Source organism: Manacus candei, unplaced genomic scaffold, assembly GCF_025592945.1.
Source record: "Manacus candei isolate 608988 ecotype Guabito, Panama unplaced genomic scaffold, ASM2559294v1 h1tg000088l, whole genome shotgun sequence".
Classification (NCBI taxonomy): domain Eukaryota; kingdom Metazoa; phylum Chordata; class Aves; order Passeriformes; family Pipridae; genus Manacus; species Manacus candei.
In genome coordinates, this window is record NW_026138136.1 from 6,999,181 (window position 1) to 7,016,637 (window position 17,457).

At 40.0% G+C, this 17,457-nt stretch overlaps 2 protein-coding genes across 2 annotated transcripts in view; one reads left to right on the top strand and one right to left on the bottom strand.

Moving 5' to 3' along the window:
• The window catches only part of LOC127482463 (uncharacterized), a 225,693-nt gene that overhangs the window by 142,632 nt on the left and 65,604 nt on the right, over positions 1 to 17,457 (bottom strand). The gene's annotated exons all lie outside the window — the stretch shown is intronic.
• On the top strand, positions 272 to 16,330 carry SDHA (succinate dehydrogenase complex flavoprotein subunit A). Its single transcript, XM_051812731.1, has 15 exons — positions 272 to 424; positions 3,967 to 4,053; positions 4,357 to 4,518; positions 5,262 to 5,405; positions 5,538 to 5,702; positions 6,912 to 7,060; positions 8,316 to 8,440; positions 9,495 to 9,663; positions 10,231 to 10,426; positions 11,226 to 11,397; positions 12,725 to 12,843; positions 13,193 to 13,304; positions 14,392 to 14,522; positions 15,090 to 15,203; positions 15,986 to 16,330. The coding sequence occupies exons 1-15, from the start codon at positions 359 to 361 to the stop codon at positions 16,070 to 16,072; spliced, it is 1,998 nt and encodes a 665-aa protein (XP_051668691.1). The 5' UTR covers positions 272 to 358; the 3' UTR covers positions 16,073 to 16,330.

Genomic DNA, 17,457 nt, shown 5'->3' on the forward strand with positions numbered 1-17,457 from the left:
AAAGAGAGGAGAGGCCGAATCCTACAGTGCCGGAGAAGTACATTTTTCAGTATTTCACCAAGAAAAAAATAATGGCAGTAACAGAATTCTAGGTTCGTGTTTTCTGTGGGGGTTTTTTGGTTTGTTTTATTTTTTTAATTCCTCTGAAAACAGAAGCTGTTTAGGAGCCTTTCCTCACGGAAAAGACACACCCGCAAGCAGGTTTTCTGAAAGCAAACACGCAGCTGTCGGGTCGTATCCCTCAGGCGGCATCGAGCCCGTGACTTGGTCCCCCCGCCCCCCCGGCAGGGTTGGTCTGTTCCGCCGAGCCTCGCGCCTGCGTCTTGCCCGCCCGCTCCCCCCGTGCCCGCGGTGCGAGATGGCGGCGGCGGCTGCGCGGGGGCTGGCGAGGCGGTGGCTGCGCCCGGCGGCGGCTTCGCGGGCGGTGAGTGCCTGTCCTTGTTTGTGCCCCCTGCTTGTGCCCCTGCCCGTCCCGCTGCCCGACCCTAGCCCTGCCCTCCTGCCGCCGCTGGCGGCGGCCCGACCCCGCTGTCTCCCCCGTGACCTTGACCCGCCTGGTGCCCCCGGCTCCCCCCCCTCGGCAGGCTCGGTCTTTCTGATGTCTTTTCTGGAGCCGTGCCGACCTTGCTGCTCGTGTCCTGGAGGCAGGTTACTCCTGAAGGGAAGACCAGGGAGTAGGTGGCTGTGGGCATGGCCGGGCCGCGACTCCCGAGCGCCGTAGCCTGAGGCCGTGAGCGGAGTCCTGAGGGAATGACGGAGGCAGCGGGAAAGGGATGTGCCGGGGAAAGGCCCTGGAGGGGCCTGGCAGGTGCAGCTCCAGCATCGGGGTGAAAAGGTCACCGCAGTCTCCCTATATATCAGGAACAGTGTGGCTAGCAGGACCAGAGAAGTCTACTTAGCGCTGGTGAGACCACCTCTCGAATACTGTGTCCGGTTCTGGGCCCCTCAGTTCAGGAAGGATATTGAGGTGCTGGAGCAGGTCCAGAGAAGGCCAGCGAAGCTGGTGAAGGGTCTGGAGCACAAGTCTGATGAGGATTGGCTGAGAGAGCTGGGATTGTTCAGCCTGGAGAAGGGGAAACTCAGGGGTGGCCTTATTGCTCTTTACAACCACCTGAAAGGAGGTTGTGACCAGGTGGGGCTTGGCCTCTTCTCCCAGGTAGCCAGCGATAGGATGAGAGAGTAGAGGTTTAGGTTGGGCATTAGGAAGAATTTCTTCCCAGAAAAGGTGGTCAAACGTTGGAATGGGCTGCCCGGGGAGGTGGTGGAGTCACTGCCCCTGGAGGTGTTTAGAAAAGACTGGATGTGGCACTTGGTGTTTATGGTCTTGTTCACAGTGATGGTATTTGGTCGTCGGTTGGACTTGATGGTCTTAGAAGTCTTTTCCAACCTAACAGATTCTGTGATTCTGGACCTGCATAGGAAGCCAGTGTATATCTTTGTGTTGCTTGAAACTGCTGGTGATTCTGGCAGAAGGGGCTGCTGAGGCATCTGGTAGGTTTGTGTTAGCTGGGCTGTAAGCTGCAGGTCCCGAAGGAAGGTTTTTTCTTCTCCGTGGTGAGGTGGGAGTTTGCAGTTTCTTTCCCCTGTTCTCACCCTGTGTGTGTCCGTACGAGCTTGGGGTTACAAAAGATAAACGTGTGGGAAAAGGACCTTGTAAATACAACTGTACTTGTCCATGTCTTACACAGCAAGTGCAGAAAATACAATCTACTGAGACGAGGAAAAGTTTAAAGAGTGTGTCTGTTTTAGATGGCCCTGATGGGACCTTTAATTTCATAAGAGTCACAATCTTCCCTGTAGCATTACAGTTCAGGATTACTGTGATCAGTGTTTCCTTCACATTTATTACAACACCTTCTTCTGCTTTGCGGACTTTTGTTCAGACTCATTCTAACCAAATTCAGTGGCAAGAGAAATTCTTATGTATGGCTCTAACAAAACAATTGTATGTGAATGGGAATAGCAGTTCTGAAGACTTGTTTTGCAGAAGCTTAGATGTGAAAAGAAAAGCAATCTGCTAAACAGTTGTATATTTTGTGGCTTTTTTTAATAATATACTTCCAGAGTTCTCTGATGCAAAATGTATTAGATAACTGTTGATAGTGACTTCAGAAAATAATAAAAGTTTTTAGAAAGTAAATCAGTTGCAAGGTATTGTGTCAGAATTCTGACTGGAGATCGCAGTAGGCTGTTTAGTCTGAGGGGAGAAAAAAAAGATTCAATTTCTTTTGAGGCTTTAGAGCATAACCAGTTATGGTTTTCTCCCTTCAGTCATTTGCACTTTCTTTAAGCAATACCAAGTATGTACAGATCTCTCTTTGTGTGCTGTCTTCACATACAGTTAAGATTTTGTTTGAATCACTTAATCCAATAACTGAATGTGTTGTTGCACATGTGTAAGAAGTAATTTATTGCAGTGAAAGGAGCTGTACTGTTGCTGGAACAGCGTTTTGGGAACAAGCAGGTAGTGTCTGCTACAGAATACGTGGCTGCTGCATTTCAAGTGTGGGCGTAGAGTTCTGTGGGTTTCCCTCCAGGCCTGTGAAAGTAGTTTTGCTGCAAAGAGGCGACCCCATTTCTACTTGAGCTGTGACTTGGGAAAGCTGGTTTTCAGTTAAATTGTGTCTGATGTTTAGGTTTCATCTGGCTGTCAGTGGACTAGTTGATCTGTTTTTGCATATGAATGAAGAATGTTAATGAAGAAGATTGATACAGAGGTTAAGATGGTCATGGAATTGCCCCAAGGCATGATAACAGGGCAGTGTTAAGATTGATCTTATTCTAAGATAACTGTAAAAACCAGAAATATGTTAGCAAGTCTGAGTACACAGACTTGTGTAACTTGCTGTTATTCAAGAAGATAATTTGAGGAAACTGGTATGAGAAATGACAAAACTAAGTTGAGGGAAGTGTTCTGTAGTTCATGTAAGAGATGAGCAAAGAGGTGGACATTTGGAAGTGATGAGGATGGAAGAGCTGCTTGGTAGTGTAGTGTAGGGCGATGGAACTATGAATGTAACAGTTGCTGGAAAAGACAGATATCACTCCAGTGCATTTTAGGATATATTTCAAATAGGGAAGTGCTGATGTCACTGGGCAGGTGACTAGTATGGCTTTGTGGTGCTCTTCTCAGCAGTCATACATGCTGATTTAGGTGTGTTTTTTGGGCTTCGTAAAGAAGTTCCAATGTGTTGGAGAGGGGGAGACTAAAATTCTAGTTGTTTTAATCTACTGAAGCAAAGGCTCAGTACTGAGTAGGTGTGGGTGCTTTTGGTTTGATTTGCTTTTGAATATGTCAGGAGAGAGGGAATGACATTGCAGAAGGGTAAAACTCGTGCCCCTGTGCTTCATTTAAGTATTAATAAATGTTTTTAAGTGTGTCACTAATTTAATAAGAGCATGAGAAAAAAGAAATGTCTCTGACTTTTGAAGAAATGCTTAACTGGAACAGCATTCCCTTCAACCTATTTTTTCAGTCTTCATTATTCTGACTACCTGAAATAATTCAAATTATGATGATTGCTCAATATGAGAGGTATTTGCCATTACTTCCTGTGGTTCTTATTATGCTGTCTTCATCTTTGCTTAATTATGAAAAAAAGATGGAAGAAATCTACAGCATTATTTACAAACATATTCTTCTGTTGGTGCTGCCTCAGAGAGGTCTGAGAGACTGGTCACTGTTCGTGAAGTACATAAGGGATAGTCTGTGACATCCTGTTAATTACAGGGTGTTCTCTCATCCAGTCAAAACTTGATACTTTCCTGCTTTTTATTCTCAGTGTGATCATAGAAAGATAGAACTTCATTGCATGTAGCTCTAAAATGTATTCATACAATAGTCTTGTGTGCATGGTGTCAGTGGTAAGTGAAAATTTGTTATGAACGTAGGGTAGCTGAGAATGCCCAGAGTCTTCCTTGTGGAAACCTTTGTTCTAAAACAGTTGTCTCGGCTTCTTTCTGCAGTGGCCAGCGGCATGCCAGATTCCTGCACGCAACTTACACTTCACCGTCTATGGAAAGAAAAACGCTTCTACGAAGGTTTCTGATTCGGTAGGTTTGTGGGTTTTGTATCATGAGTAACAGATTAAGTAATACACCTAATGCTTGAGAGTGTGTAACAGCCAGGTACTTGGCTTCTAGTGGAGTGTTGTGTTCAAGTACCTAGTGAGACTGATTTGCTGAAATACCTGCCTTTTTTTAATGATAGTTTTCACCCAAGAGCGTATAACAGATGTAGCAATTGCTGCAAGAGTCTGTGAAGAACACTGAACTTATACTGCTTGTGTTTCTATGAAACTTGTTTGATGTATCTTGAACTATTTGTGATCATAACAAACTGATTTATTTTTCCAGATTTCTACACAATACCCAGTAGTGGACCATGAATTCGATGCAGTTGTTGTGGGTGCGGGAGGAGCAGGTCTGCGGGCTGCATTTGGTTTGTCAGAAGCTGGATTTAATACAGCCTGTGTTACCAAGCTGTTTCCCACCCGATCTCATACAGTTGCTGCACAGGTGAGAAATGAGGTAGAACAAATGTTTAAAAAATGCTTGCTGTCAGAAAGCTGATTTGGATATAGAATCATAGAATGGTTTGGGTAGGAAGGGACCTTAAAGATTATCCAGTTCCGACACCTGTGCCATGGGCAACAGTGCCGCCCACTAGATGATGTTGCTCAGAGCCCCACCCAAACATCATGTTTCAAGGCCACACTTTCATTTATAAATATTACATATTTAATTGAAACTTTCATGGAGGGCAGTATATCGTAGAATCACAGAATCATTAAGGTTGGAAAAGACCTCTGAGATCATACAGCCCAACCATTAGCCAAACACTGCCAAACTTTATATTAAGTAACAGGTACTTTTCAGTGTCTTTCCAACCTAATGACATTGCAAGACACATTTTTTTAATCTCCCTTTCAGTTGTTCTTATAATTTTTATTTCCTCACTTATGTATTCATTTCACCATACTGCCTCTTTTTTCTTCCCTTTTCTAAAGATTTTCAAAATGCAGTGCTGCTTCTGTGTAAGTTTGTGATTCACTGTGTTTCACAAAACTGCAAGATGAGTCACTGTGAAACTGAGAAATTTCAAGTTTTTCAGAGCCACATGAAATCTGACTTTACTGTATTTCATGTACACAGATGCATAAGTGGTGTGTGTTTGTTTTTTTTTTTAATAGAAATGAGATAAACCTACTAAAACTGTATTTTAGTAATGTAATTCTAGGCAAATGGATTTTCACTTTCAGGGAGGGATCAATGCTGCTCTGGGAAACATGGAGGATGACAACTGGAGGTGGCATTTCTATGACACAGTGAAAGGGTCCGATTGGCTGGGTGACCAGGATGCCATACACTACATGACTGAGCAAGCCCCAGCTGCGGTGATAGAGGTGAGACCCACTGGAACTGATGTCAGCTGTAGTTATTTATTACATAGGCTAGCTCCCAAGGAGATCTCCTTAAAATAACTGGTTGGATTGTTATGCACAAGAGCTTCTGATGCTTCTGTTTGGGTTCAACAGCTGGAAAATTATGGCATGCCGTTCAGCAGAACTGAAGAAGGAAAAATCTATCAGCGTGCATTTGGTGGACAGAGTCTTCAGTTTGGAAAAGGAGGACAGGCTCACAGATGCTGTTGTGTTGCAGACAGGACAGGACACTCACTCTTACATACTCTATATGGCAGGGTAAGCAGTGGTAAAGTAAATTTGGGTTGGGTTTTTGCATTTACAGTTAAAGATATTTTTTTTTTTCCTTTTTTCTCCTAGAGTTTGAAAAAAAAATCAAACCCAAAACCAAACAAAACCTGTAGCTGTTCACATATGAATGAGGAATCCAGGGGAATGGCTTATAACAGTTCTGGGTTTCCTTCCTTTGTGGGGCAATGTGGAAGGATATAGCCTAGGTGATACTTGTTTTTTGTCAGGAGTAAGCAGAAACAGAATAAATAGAAAGATTGTAAATATAATGGCTTTCATGAAGACAATGGATGTTAATTAGTGTACACTGTTAGCTTCATGGTCTGGAGTAATTCTGCACTCTTAGTGCTTTCGTGTCTGTTGATAGACCCAGAAAGAATTTGTGTAAATTTTCCCCCAAAAAAACTTCTTTTTCAAAACATTTGAGACAGCAGCATTGGGGAGCTCTGAAAAGAAGTACAAGACAGCATTGTCTTTCACTGTTATTCAAACGAGGACCAGGGGAAGTTGAGGTGTAGCTGGATTAAGGCCCACTGTGCATTTCTGAGCTTGCTCTGTGGCAAGTAAGTGACTGGTGTTCCAGCATTTCTGCCTATTAATTCTACAGATCATAACTGAAGAAAGTTCTGGTTGTTTGAAAATCATAGCGAGCTGCTTGAAACCTGAAATTAAGTACCTAATACCTACTGTCTTTTATTTACTTGGCAGCTAATTGCACTCCTTCAGGTTTGCACTGTGTGTGCGGCTGCAATTCAAATGCTCAGTGCTGCCAAACATTGCTCTGATCCTTGAGGGCATGAAAAAATGTTTGACTTGGTGCCCGCTGCTCCTGCTGGTATAATAGGCTCCCAGAGATATATTCCATTCCTCCTGGAGAGCTTAAGTAAAACGTGCTTGTACGTGTATCCAGCACTGCAGCTGGGGTAGCCTGTTGCCAAATGTAGAGGTGAAATAACAAGTCTGCTGGCTAGCTATGGCTTCTCAGAATTAAGGGATTTGGTAGTTACCTGTGTCTTTCTAAGCTAGAATAGATTAATTAGCAATTTTTTATAAATATTTGAGTGCAAACAGTCTTCCCTGAGAGTTGGTGGGTGGTGTTTGCTATACTGGTACAGCCCACACACATTGACAGTTTTGAAGAGAGGTTACTTAATTGTCTCAATTTTTCTTAAAGTTCCCTTTTTAATTTTCCCCCAGTCCCTACGATATGATACAAGCTACTTTGTTGAATATTTTGCCTTGGACCTACTTATGGAGAATGGAGAATGCCGTGGTGTTATTGCCTTGTGCATAGAAGATGGCACCATACATCGTTTTAGGGCAAAGAACACGGTCATTGCCACTGGGTAATGTAATGTTTGTGGTGAGGGACAGAAATTTGGGAGTGTTACTGTTGGCAGTCTGTGCGTTTGTGCATGTGTTTGAATCCACAGTGTGGAGGGGATACGTTATAGGTTAGTTCCCTCTACCCCGAAAGCGATATAACTGAATTCAGTCATTCCCTCTGAAAGAAGGCACATACTAATTTTGTGACCAAGTATAAATTTGGTTTGAGATCTGACTTTGAGTTCTAGAACACTGACATAAACTAGGAATGTATAAGAATGGTATGTGTGATTAAACTGGTCTTTGGTTTTTAAAACTTGCTGTTTAAAGCAGATACTGTTGCAATGCTACAAATGTGTATGTATATCTGTAGAGTCTCAAATTTCCTTTAGAAAACAGCTATTGTCAAAATTCTGAAGAATCTATGACATTAAGATGTTACCATTGTAATTCTAACTGTTCTAGGATGAAATTAGCAGAATATGAGTGTAACCTAACATTACTTGGTTGCAAAGTTTGTATATGTTTATTATAGTGCTATATGCATTAGTCTTTTGCTGCTTATGGCTGTCTCCTATCTATTTCAGTATATAAAACATTTATAAACATATATGTCAAAGAAAACTATTTAGCTTGGTTGCCTATGTGATATTGCTTTCTTAAAGCCAAGGCAATTTTCATACTTGTGTACTTTTAGGTACATACAATATGTACATTGATATTTCTTTTGAGAGTTTGTCCTGAACTTTGGCTTATTGGCAGTTCTCAATAACATGGGAGGCTAACCTAGTTTTCAGCGTAAGAATTCATGTTTAATACCTAGAAAACTAAGTTTTTAAATATAAGAATATAAAGTTAGGAGCCATATTGAGGATATAAACCATTGTTATATGCAATTTTTTATAAAACTGCTAGTAATAGTTTGAATTAAGTTGAATGGTATTGGATTGATAGAATTTCCTGAAATAACTTGGTTTTTTTTGCTGGCAGAAAGGCTTCTGATATTACCCTAACTAGCCTGCTTTGGAGTTGGTATTCTTTTTTTTTGACCTTCCGTCACCAGCCATTTTCAAATATGGTTGAGCGTAACAGGGCAATACCAGTTTTGTTTTCTTTTGGTTGAACTTAGTGCAGGAGAGGGCAAACCTTATGCATTTTTCTTATTGACCCTTTGCTCTATTTCCACTGTTATACAAACACCATAATTGAGTGACATGTTCTGGTGATGTTTTAATTTTTCTTCCTGCTGATTCTGTTACCTTTTGTGTTCCGCAGTGGGTACGGCCGCACTTACTTCAGTTGTACCTCTGCTCATACTAGTACGGGTGATGGCACTGCAATGGTCACACGAGCTGGGCTTCCTTGCCAGGACTTAGAATTCGTTCAGTTTCACCCTACAGGTACAGAATATGAAATAATACTCACAAACACTATTTTAACGAGTTGAAGAAAGCAACAGGCTTTGCTTTGCTTTAAAATGTGCTCAAGTCAGTTTGCACTCTTCTGCAGCACTTCATTAGTTGCTTGAGATGTGTTTAGATTTGTCTGCAACTCCTTTGAATATAAATCTGAGAGTCAGACTTACGGTGTGGGAAAAGTCTCAGCTGTTCCAATTTAAAGACCAGTGTTAAATATCTTGAGGTACTGTCTTTACTAACAGGTTTTATGAATTCAAAGCTGAAACCGCTTCACCTCTTAAACTTATATCTCCTTTGTCTTTAATATTTTAACGGTTAAGGTACATATTTAAGACTGTAGTTTTATAGCACGAATCAGTATCTAAACTGTGAACAATGATTGCAAACTAGATTTCTTTTGTAGCTGATTAAATGCTTCGTTTTAATTTGCGGGGTTTTTTTTAACTGTTTGCTTAATTTTACAATCATAGACATCCAGTGTTTATTTGACTGACTTAAAGTTTTTCCAGTTAAAGAAGCTTCATTGGTTGTGTGATAATTCTGTAGCTTTTAAGATAATTATCAAGTGCATGAGTTGGTTTGTGGTTTTGTTTTCTGTGGTGACTAATGCTGAAGGCTAACAGATGGGTCTTCCTTCTCTAAAGGAAAAGAAAACTGAATATTCCACACAATTTGAAGTCAGTCTGTACTGCTTTAGCCCAGGAGAAGAGGAAACAAAAATAAGCAAATAATTGTAAAATTCTCCTTGCACATTGATGGATGCAGATCGCTTCCAGTTTTAATATTTTAAATAATGTGGGTGTTCCAAATCAACTTACTTACCTTTCAGGAAGAGTGTTTGAAAGGAATAACAACACTTTTTTCTATGTAGTCCTGGGGGACAACTCCTAGTGGTATATTTAGAGTGGAATGAAGTCTGCCCATCTGACTTACTTGCATTATTATTAGGAAGATCTTGTTTATTCAGCGTTTGTCATCCTCATTGTGAAGCTGTGTAGAAAATATCTCATTTGATGGTATTTTCTTTGTTGAACAGGTATCTATGGGGCTGGCTGCCTTATAACGGAAGGGTGTCGTGGAGAGGGAGGTATCCTAATTAACAGTCAAGGTGAAAGATTCATGGAGAGATATGCACCTGTTGCTAAGGATCTGGCTTCCAGGGATGTTGTGTCTCGTTCTATGACCATAGAAATCCGTGAAGGAAGGTTAGTTACATACTCTTAATGAAGCTGCAGAATAAATACTCAATCATGCTAGACTTTATGCGGTGCAGTAGGTCATTTGATAAGCACATGATAATTTGTGAGAGTGAGCTTTAATAAGTGTTAGCTGATCTCCTCGTGTAAGGCTGAAATTTTTCTTGTTAATTCCTAATGATACTGAAAGAGAACAGAAGATGTTAGGAGTCTCCTGTTTGAATTTGATGTGTCTAGAGACAATTGCTCTTAATATATTTGCTCTTACTGCAAACAATGAACATAATTTGGTGCTCTCTTCTCTTGACTAATTATTTGTACATATTTCTGCAGAGATATACTGGTTTAAAGTCTTAAACAGTGTGAATTATTATGAAAAGAAAGCTGGGAGTTGGAAAATGGTCTTAATTCTGCCAAGTGCAAGAGTCTTATTAATGTCCTAGATATTAATTTTTGTCAGATAACATTTGAAAAAAAAAGTTATTTATTTTCACAAGCAAAACAAACTGGATTAGAAATGTTACTAGTGTTTGTAAATTCCTGTTATGTATTCCAGTGTTGCCCTTTTTTCGGTAGGGGTTGTGGTCCTGAAAAAGACCATGTATACTTGCAGTTGCACCACTTGCCACCACAGCAGCTAGCAACCCGTCTCCCAGGGATTTCAGAAACAGCTATGATATTCGCTGGAGTTGATGTCACTAAAGAGCCTATCCCTGTTCTGCCTACTGTGCATTATAACATGGGAGGTATTCCTACTAACTACAAAGGACAGGTAAGTAATATACATCACTTTTGGTTTTTTTTTTTCATCATCATTGTAATAGGAAATTATTTCCCAAATATAAAAGCATTAAGAATGTTTTTCATAAATGTAAGGATGATTAATACCATTATTAATAGTAATATAATGATGATGTCAGAATACTTCAAACACACAATTTGGTTTGTTTTTAAAAATAACCTGAAAACCATATTCCAGTCCATCTGGAGAGGTGGGAGTTCCCAGAAACATCTAAAATGAAGTTACTGTCACATCTGACAAAAATTCTCTGTTTATCAAGTTGAAGATAGTATAGTTGAACACTGATCAAACTAGAGCTCTGTTGCAATCTGTAACTTGAGTTAATATATATTAATTCTCTGCAGTTCATGTGATCTGAACACTAAAGTAGATTCCTCCAACTGACACGAGTTAGAAGTCAATGTGATCATGTCAGCTAAATTCCTCTGTTCGTGTATTGTACTTGTAAAATTTTATTGTAAAATTTAACCTTAGAAATGTGAGCAGATCAGACTATTCCTGTGCATTTCCAACTCACTGCAAAATTGTCGGGAAACAGGGCCATGTACTCTTCATAAGCATGCATAAAGAAGTATTTGGGTTTAGTTCCATCTGCGTATAGTATTACTACTTACCCTTTAGAAGTAAGGTAATTATGGGTTTAGAGTTGGAGAAAACTTACAGTTGCTGTGTTTCATCCTTACATGCACATGACCTCTGCCAATAAGGAGGTTTGCAATGTTATAAATTCTTTGAAAAATGAGTATTAATTTTGTGTCTGAAATGACAGGTGATTACACATGTGAATGGTCAGGATAAAGTGGTACCTGGTTTATATGCTTGTGGGGAAGCAGCCTCTGCATCTGTCCATGGTGCAAATAGACTTGGAGCAAACTCACTTCTGGATTTGGTGGTGTTTGGTCGTGCCTGTGCCCTTACTATTGCAAATACATGCAAGCCTGGTAAGTCTCACTTTTTTAGAGACGTTCACCTTTATGATTTTATTTCTACCCAACACAGAGTTGTTGCTGCCTGAATCAAATTTAGAATGATAGACATAGGCTCTTATTTGTTACAAAAGAAAGAAATCAGTGTTGATGCTTTTTATAGGCGTGTTCTTTGCTGTGAAAATATTTTGACATTAACATTTGCTTTGTAAGTTGATACTTTTAAAACTAGAATTGGGTCAGTGCTATTGGCAAAAACAGTTTGTTTTTTTTCACAAATTAAAACAGAATACTGAATGTGAAGACTGACTTCTCTACATCCTGCACTATCTTCTATGTCAAAATGTAGTCTGTCTTACACTTGGCACTTTTGTGTAGTGCAATTTGCTGCCACTTTGCTGATTTATAAGAAGAACTTACATGCAAGTGATAACAGATAGATACTAAACATCTCATTCCCTGATGAGATTTAATACTCACTGCTGAATATTAAATATTTTAAAATACTCTGGTTCAGCAACAGTTACTGAGCTGAAAAAACAAACAACTCCCCCAATAAAATACTGTTAGTGGCAGTTATATTGCCAGAGCAGCTGAATTCCAGCAGTCATCATCTATTTTCTCATTGCTTAATGTCCAAAATAATAAGACAGATTATTTTTTCAGTCTGACTGCACGAGGTGCAGAGTGATGGTTCCTGTTGGTATTGGCTTAGATCATGTGGTATTTCTTGTTTGGCTTTGTGCCAACATTTATTTGAATCTCTCTGTGGCTCCTTAGAGTTTGAAATTGTAGAAAGGGTTTTATTAGTCTGAACGCAAAGCTACAGGTGAAGTGAACTGTGCTGGTCAGATCCTGTGTTTGGTTTGTTACCTGGTAACACGTGGGTTCCAGTATTAGAGCTAAGAAGCAGAGCTCATGTAACTGCCAAGCTTATGGACCTGTACTGGTGCCTTAACAGATCCAAGGGAAGGTGGGAGGTTTGGGAATGAGGAGACAAGGAAAGTATAGGAAAAGGTGTTAAGGACCACAAGCTTATTCCATATTTTAGAAGAATTTTGATCAAGTGCTGCTTCTAAGGAATGAACAGCAGAATTCAGCCAAACCTGTAAAACCTCTATGAATTGTCATAGTAAAGAATGGGATTCATATGTTCCTCTGTGAACTTTATTTTTGTATGGATACTGTTGGTGGGAGTTCAGGAAAGTTACAGTTAATGTGTACCTCAGAGGAAACAAACATACGGTGTTTTAGTCAAATCTTTCAGTAGTCGTTAGTCTGTGAAACTGCCAGTAACCAAAGCCAAGCCAAACTACTAAACTTACTGCCACTTTCTTATTAGGAGAGCCAGTTCCCCCCATTAAACCAAATGCTGGTGAAGAGTCAGTTGCTAATCTTGACAAATTAAGGTTCGCTAACGGGAGCATAAGAACTTCAGAAGTGCGACTTAACATGCAGAAGGTAAGCCTGGTGGAGCTCTCCAAGTACAGGGTGGGAGAAGCTGCAAGCAGCAGTGGGGTTCGATCACCTTGCAAAGTGCACTTCAGGATTTGCTTTGCAGAAGTAAAAAAGTGTGTGATAAGATTGTGTGCAGCAAAGGTTGTATGTCTTCTGTTAATTTCTTCTTCCCTTCATGGTCATTCCTCTTGTGTGGTTTACTTGCTGTATAATCGAGTGGGGTTTCATTTGTTTGGGGTGAATAGAAGAATGGAGTCAAATCCCTCTGTAGCAAACTCTGTTGGAGCTAAGGAGGTTACATGGGTTCGTTACATGCAGCATATCAAACTGATTTTGTTTTACTGTGTTGCAGGCAATGCAAAACCATGCTGCTGTATTTCGTACTGGTTCTGTACTCCAAGAAGGCTGTGAAAAACTTAGCCAAATTTACAGTGATCTGGCTCATCTAAAGACTTTTGACAGAGGTAATTTGATAGCAAACAATACACCTTGGTCAGAGTACTCTCTGGGAAGAGTGTTGGTGTTTGGGGTTTTTGTCCCATAAACTTTATGTATTTCTTGAAACTTTGGCTGAAGACTTTGACCATTTTGAATCTTTCAAAATATTTTGTAGAGCCCTACTTACTAAACGTGGTAATCAGTAAAATACTTGATCTTATTGGTCATTTTCTGGTTGCATTATCTTTCAAAGAAACAGAGACTGAAATTGGATTTAACTGTGTGAGGTACAAACTGCTCTTCTCTCAGAACATGAGGTGAAGTTGTTCTGATATTAAGATGAATGATGAACTTCATTAGTATCTTCTGAAAAGGCCAGGGAGTTGCAAGACTATTCATAGACTTAACACTCAGTTTTCATTCTTCATCTGAGCAGATCAAAGTGCATGCAGATACTGCCATGTCTGGCAATGTATCTTAAGAGAACTTGGTTATTTAAGTACAACTGATGATGTACCTTTTGTTCACTCACATGTATTTCTCTTCAACTACTGCTATTGGGCATGTTTTCTAACACTAAAAATAGAACTGGGTTTCTTGGACAGCTCTTGCTAAGCATCAAGAAAAGTTAAAATAGCTTAGAATGGAGATACATTTGTGTAAGTGAACTTGAGTCCATCTTGAAGAACCTTGTATGACTAGCAGGATTTATTTTCCTCTCTCAGATAGGTAGGAAGGAAGGGGAAACCCTGTTGTGTGGATCTACTAGGGATATACTTAAAGAGCTATCATCTAGTCAGATCTTAGGGTCTGAAATGAGGTATGGGGACTGAGTTTCAGGCAAGAATCTATGGTGTAATTTTGTCTTAGTAGTACACATGCAACAGGGACTGGTAGAACTCTAATTTTTCTAAGATTCATGATGATTGTTAGGGTGTTGGAGTCATTCCTGAGCTTTGCAAGCAATGTGAGTAATTCAGTGTTGTGGAGTACTGTGACTGCAGTATGTAGAGCTTTGGGTAGCTCAGTTCTAAGTATCAACAATAGGACAGAAGTAAATTGAGGAATGATTGTTTGTAGACCATTTTCCATAGTATTTTAATATTTTACTAGGTATTGTGTGGAACACTGACTTGGTGGAGACCCTCGAACTGCAAAACCTGATGCTTTGTGCTCTACAAACCATTTATGGTGCTGAGGCTCGCAAAGAGTCCCGGGGTGCCCATGCCAGAGAGGATTATAAGGTATAAATATTTTCTGTGACCTGCATGTAGGATTGAATTTCCTTGTTATGTGTCCTCAGATGGATTATTTTAAATTAGTAATTTTTTTCTAAGTACTGTCTTCAGTGTTATGATTAGTGTAGTATTTGTTTGGGGTCCCATCTGTTCTGCTTTATCTATTCTTATCTGTTATATATAAAATGACCAATATATGCAACACTGGGCAACAGTCTTGAGAAGAGTTGTTCAGTGTGTGCATCTGAATGATTAGAGACCTCTATAGCTCTCTACAGTAATACAGAGGACTTTCTAGTAATACAGTAGGACTGTAGTAATAACATTATGAATGCATAAACAGGACATAAGCTTGCACACACAAAATAATTGTCCTATGCAAGGGAAGTTACCTTAAAACCCTTGTTAAGCCTGAGGATTTAAAATTGGACATGAGCAGTGTTAAGATAAAGCTTGCTGTCTGTTTGGAGACACGCTGTGTTACAGTTGTAATTGAAGTGCAACTAATTGTGCGGTTTTAAAGTGATCTGCAGATATAACTTCTGGCCAAAACTAACCTAATTTTCTTCTTAGTTACGGGTAGATGAGTTTGACTATTCTAAGCCACTCGAAGGCCAACAGCGAAAGCCATTTGAAGAGCACTGGAGAAAGCACACCCTTTCATTCGTGGATATCCCATCTGGGAAGGTACATGATGCCTGAGGGTCTTTTTTGCTGTCAACAGACAGCTGCTTGCATAGACAGCTTTTGTAATCATGATAATACTGTCACAAAACTTATTTTGTTGCTGAGTGACTTTGCTATTTGAACTGGAATTGTGTTTCCCCTTGTGTAGGCTAGTTCAAAAGCTTTTCTTTTCTAATGGTGACAAAACCTGTTGTTGGTGTTTAGCATAGTGGCTTTATGGTATTTCAAAGATAGAACTGAATTGTGACCCTATAGAAGTCTTGACCTTTGGGGTTTTTTTTTGTATCTCATGTTCTGAATCCTCTTAATTTCCTCTCCAGCCAGTTTTAACTTCCTTGAAACTAGTTTGGGGACAAGTGAGAACACTTCACTTCCTGAGTAGCTGCTGAGAATGGAAAGAAACAGTTTTGTCTCCTAACTGATCCCATTGGGTTCTCATCTGCAGGGCTTTCCTAGATGAAAGAATTAGGAGCTAGCAGTCTTAGCCAAAAGTTTACTTTTGTTCAAAGGCCTTTTTAGAGTCAGTCTTCTGATACCATTTCTGGTCAGGCTTTGCTTTTAAGGAATTTAGTCAGTGGTAATGTGATGGAACTTTTAACATTCCTTGTAGGTTACAAACTGTTCATTTTCTGTGGAAGGAAATTAATGGAGAAATTAGCTTAACATCCATGAAGTCGTTCTGTTATCTGTGTTATTTGGCCATTCCTATTAGCTAGACTGTCTTGTTTAGATGCAGGATGTTTGTTTGTCCTAAAGTTGTTTTTTTTTCCCTTTTGCTTCAGGTTACCTTGAAATACAGACCTGTGATCGACAGAACTTTGAACGAGGAAGACTGCCAGACCGTCCCGCCTGCAATCCGCTCCTACTAGCAACTTGCATTTCACTTGAAGCCCTCTCCCAGATGGGGCCAGTGTACATAAGCATAGCACAAGCAAAACAAAACAATGTTATCACTAGCAATGAATGGAAAATACTGACTAAACATTTCTCCAGCTTGTATTCTGCTGTGGCTTATTGTACAATTATTAAAAATAGAATGCAGGAAAGCTTATGTTCTTTCACCAATCTGTCAAAACTGACAAGAACAACACAAAATGTGTCTAAATAAAGTCATTACAAGTCTTGTATTCGTATTTGTTTGAATATGCTGATATATATATATATAATTACAGTGCTTTTATCGTGAATGTATAGTTAATTTCCATGCTTTAAGAACAAGAAAGGTGATGCCTGGTGACAGGACGAGGGGCAATGGGCACAAACGGAAGCACAGGAAGTTCCATCTGAATATGAAGACAAACTTCTTTACATGGTGGGTGGCAGAGCACTGGAGCAGGCTGCTCAGACAGGTTGTTGAGTCTCCTTCTAAAGTTAAAAGCCTGCCTGGATACGATGCTTCAGGTGAACCTGCTTTAGCAGGGAGGTTGGGCTGGATGGCCTGCAGAGGGCCCTTCCAACCTTTCTGTGAAACGCATTGCATTAGTTTTAGACACAATGGAGATATTGAATTTTGTGATGTGGGGACTTAAACATCATAATTTATGATTATAAGTAACATTGCAGAAAAGAAGAATGATGCACTAGTAATTATAACTTTGTACTGTAATACTTTTTTTTTATTGAATAAAACAAGAGGCTTCTGCTTACTTCCTCCGTAATAGAATAATATGATATTCTATATAATGTAGACTGTAATAGTAATCTTTACTGACTCTGGAACTTTTAAAGCCATTTTTGTGGCATGCCCTGTGTGTGTATTTCCTCTTTACTGTCAGAGGAATCAAGGGGCAGAAGACTTGCTTAGTTAAAGCTTAGCAAACTCAAATTTAATGTGCATTTAGTGCCAAGATGTAACTTGTAAGGCATTAATAGAGCAGTTTCTAGCAGCATTTCTGTGAATAACTTACAGTTCTTGGATGACGGAAGTGTAACTATGCAGACTGCAATTGAACAAAGCATTTTGCGATGTTTGAAAAAAAAAAATGTTTACTGCTGAATGTTGGCTGCTGTTGGGAAAAAAAAAAGTTTGGAAAACCTGAAGTGTTGAAATGTTGCTGGTGCTGGGTAGAAAAGTTCAATACGCCTTATTTCGCTCTTGTAGTGTTTCTGTACTTCGCACCAGGGCGAGACGTAGCACGTCGAAGAACTACCCTTGCAAAGGCAGGAAGGGAGAAGCCTTTTTTTTTAATAGAAGGAGCCTTGGCTGTCGCTGGGGGGGGCGCGGGGGAGAGGAAATAACGCTCTATGCATCTTT

What these genes read in the sequence shown, in the direction of transcription:
- SDHA (XM_051812731.1), top strand. Translation starts at nt 359, where the DNA reads ATGGCGGCGGCGGCTGCGCGGGGGCTGGCGAGGCGGTGGCTGCGCCCG. An exon ending in CTACGAAGGTTTCTGATTCG is followed by an intron (nt 4,054 to 4,356) that starts GTAGGTTTGTGG and finishes TTATTTTTCCAG; the next exon opens with ATTTCTACACAATACCCAGT. An exon ending in AACACGGTCATTGCCACTGG is followed by an intron (nt 7,061 to 8,315) that starts GTAATGTAATGT and finishes TGTGTTCCGCAG; the next exon opens with TGGGTACGGCCGCACTTACT.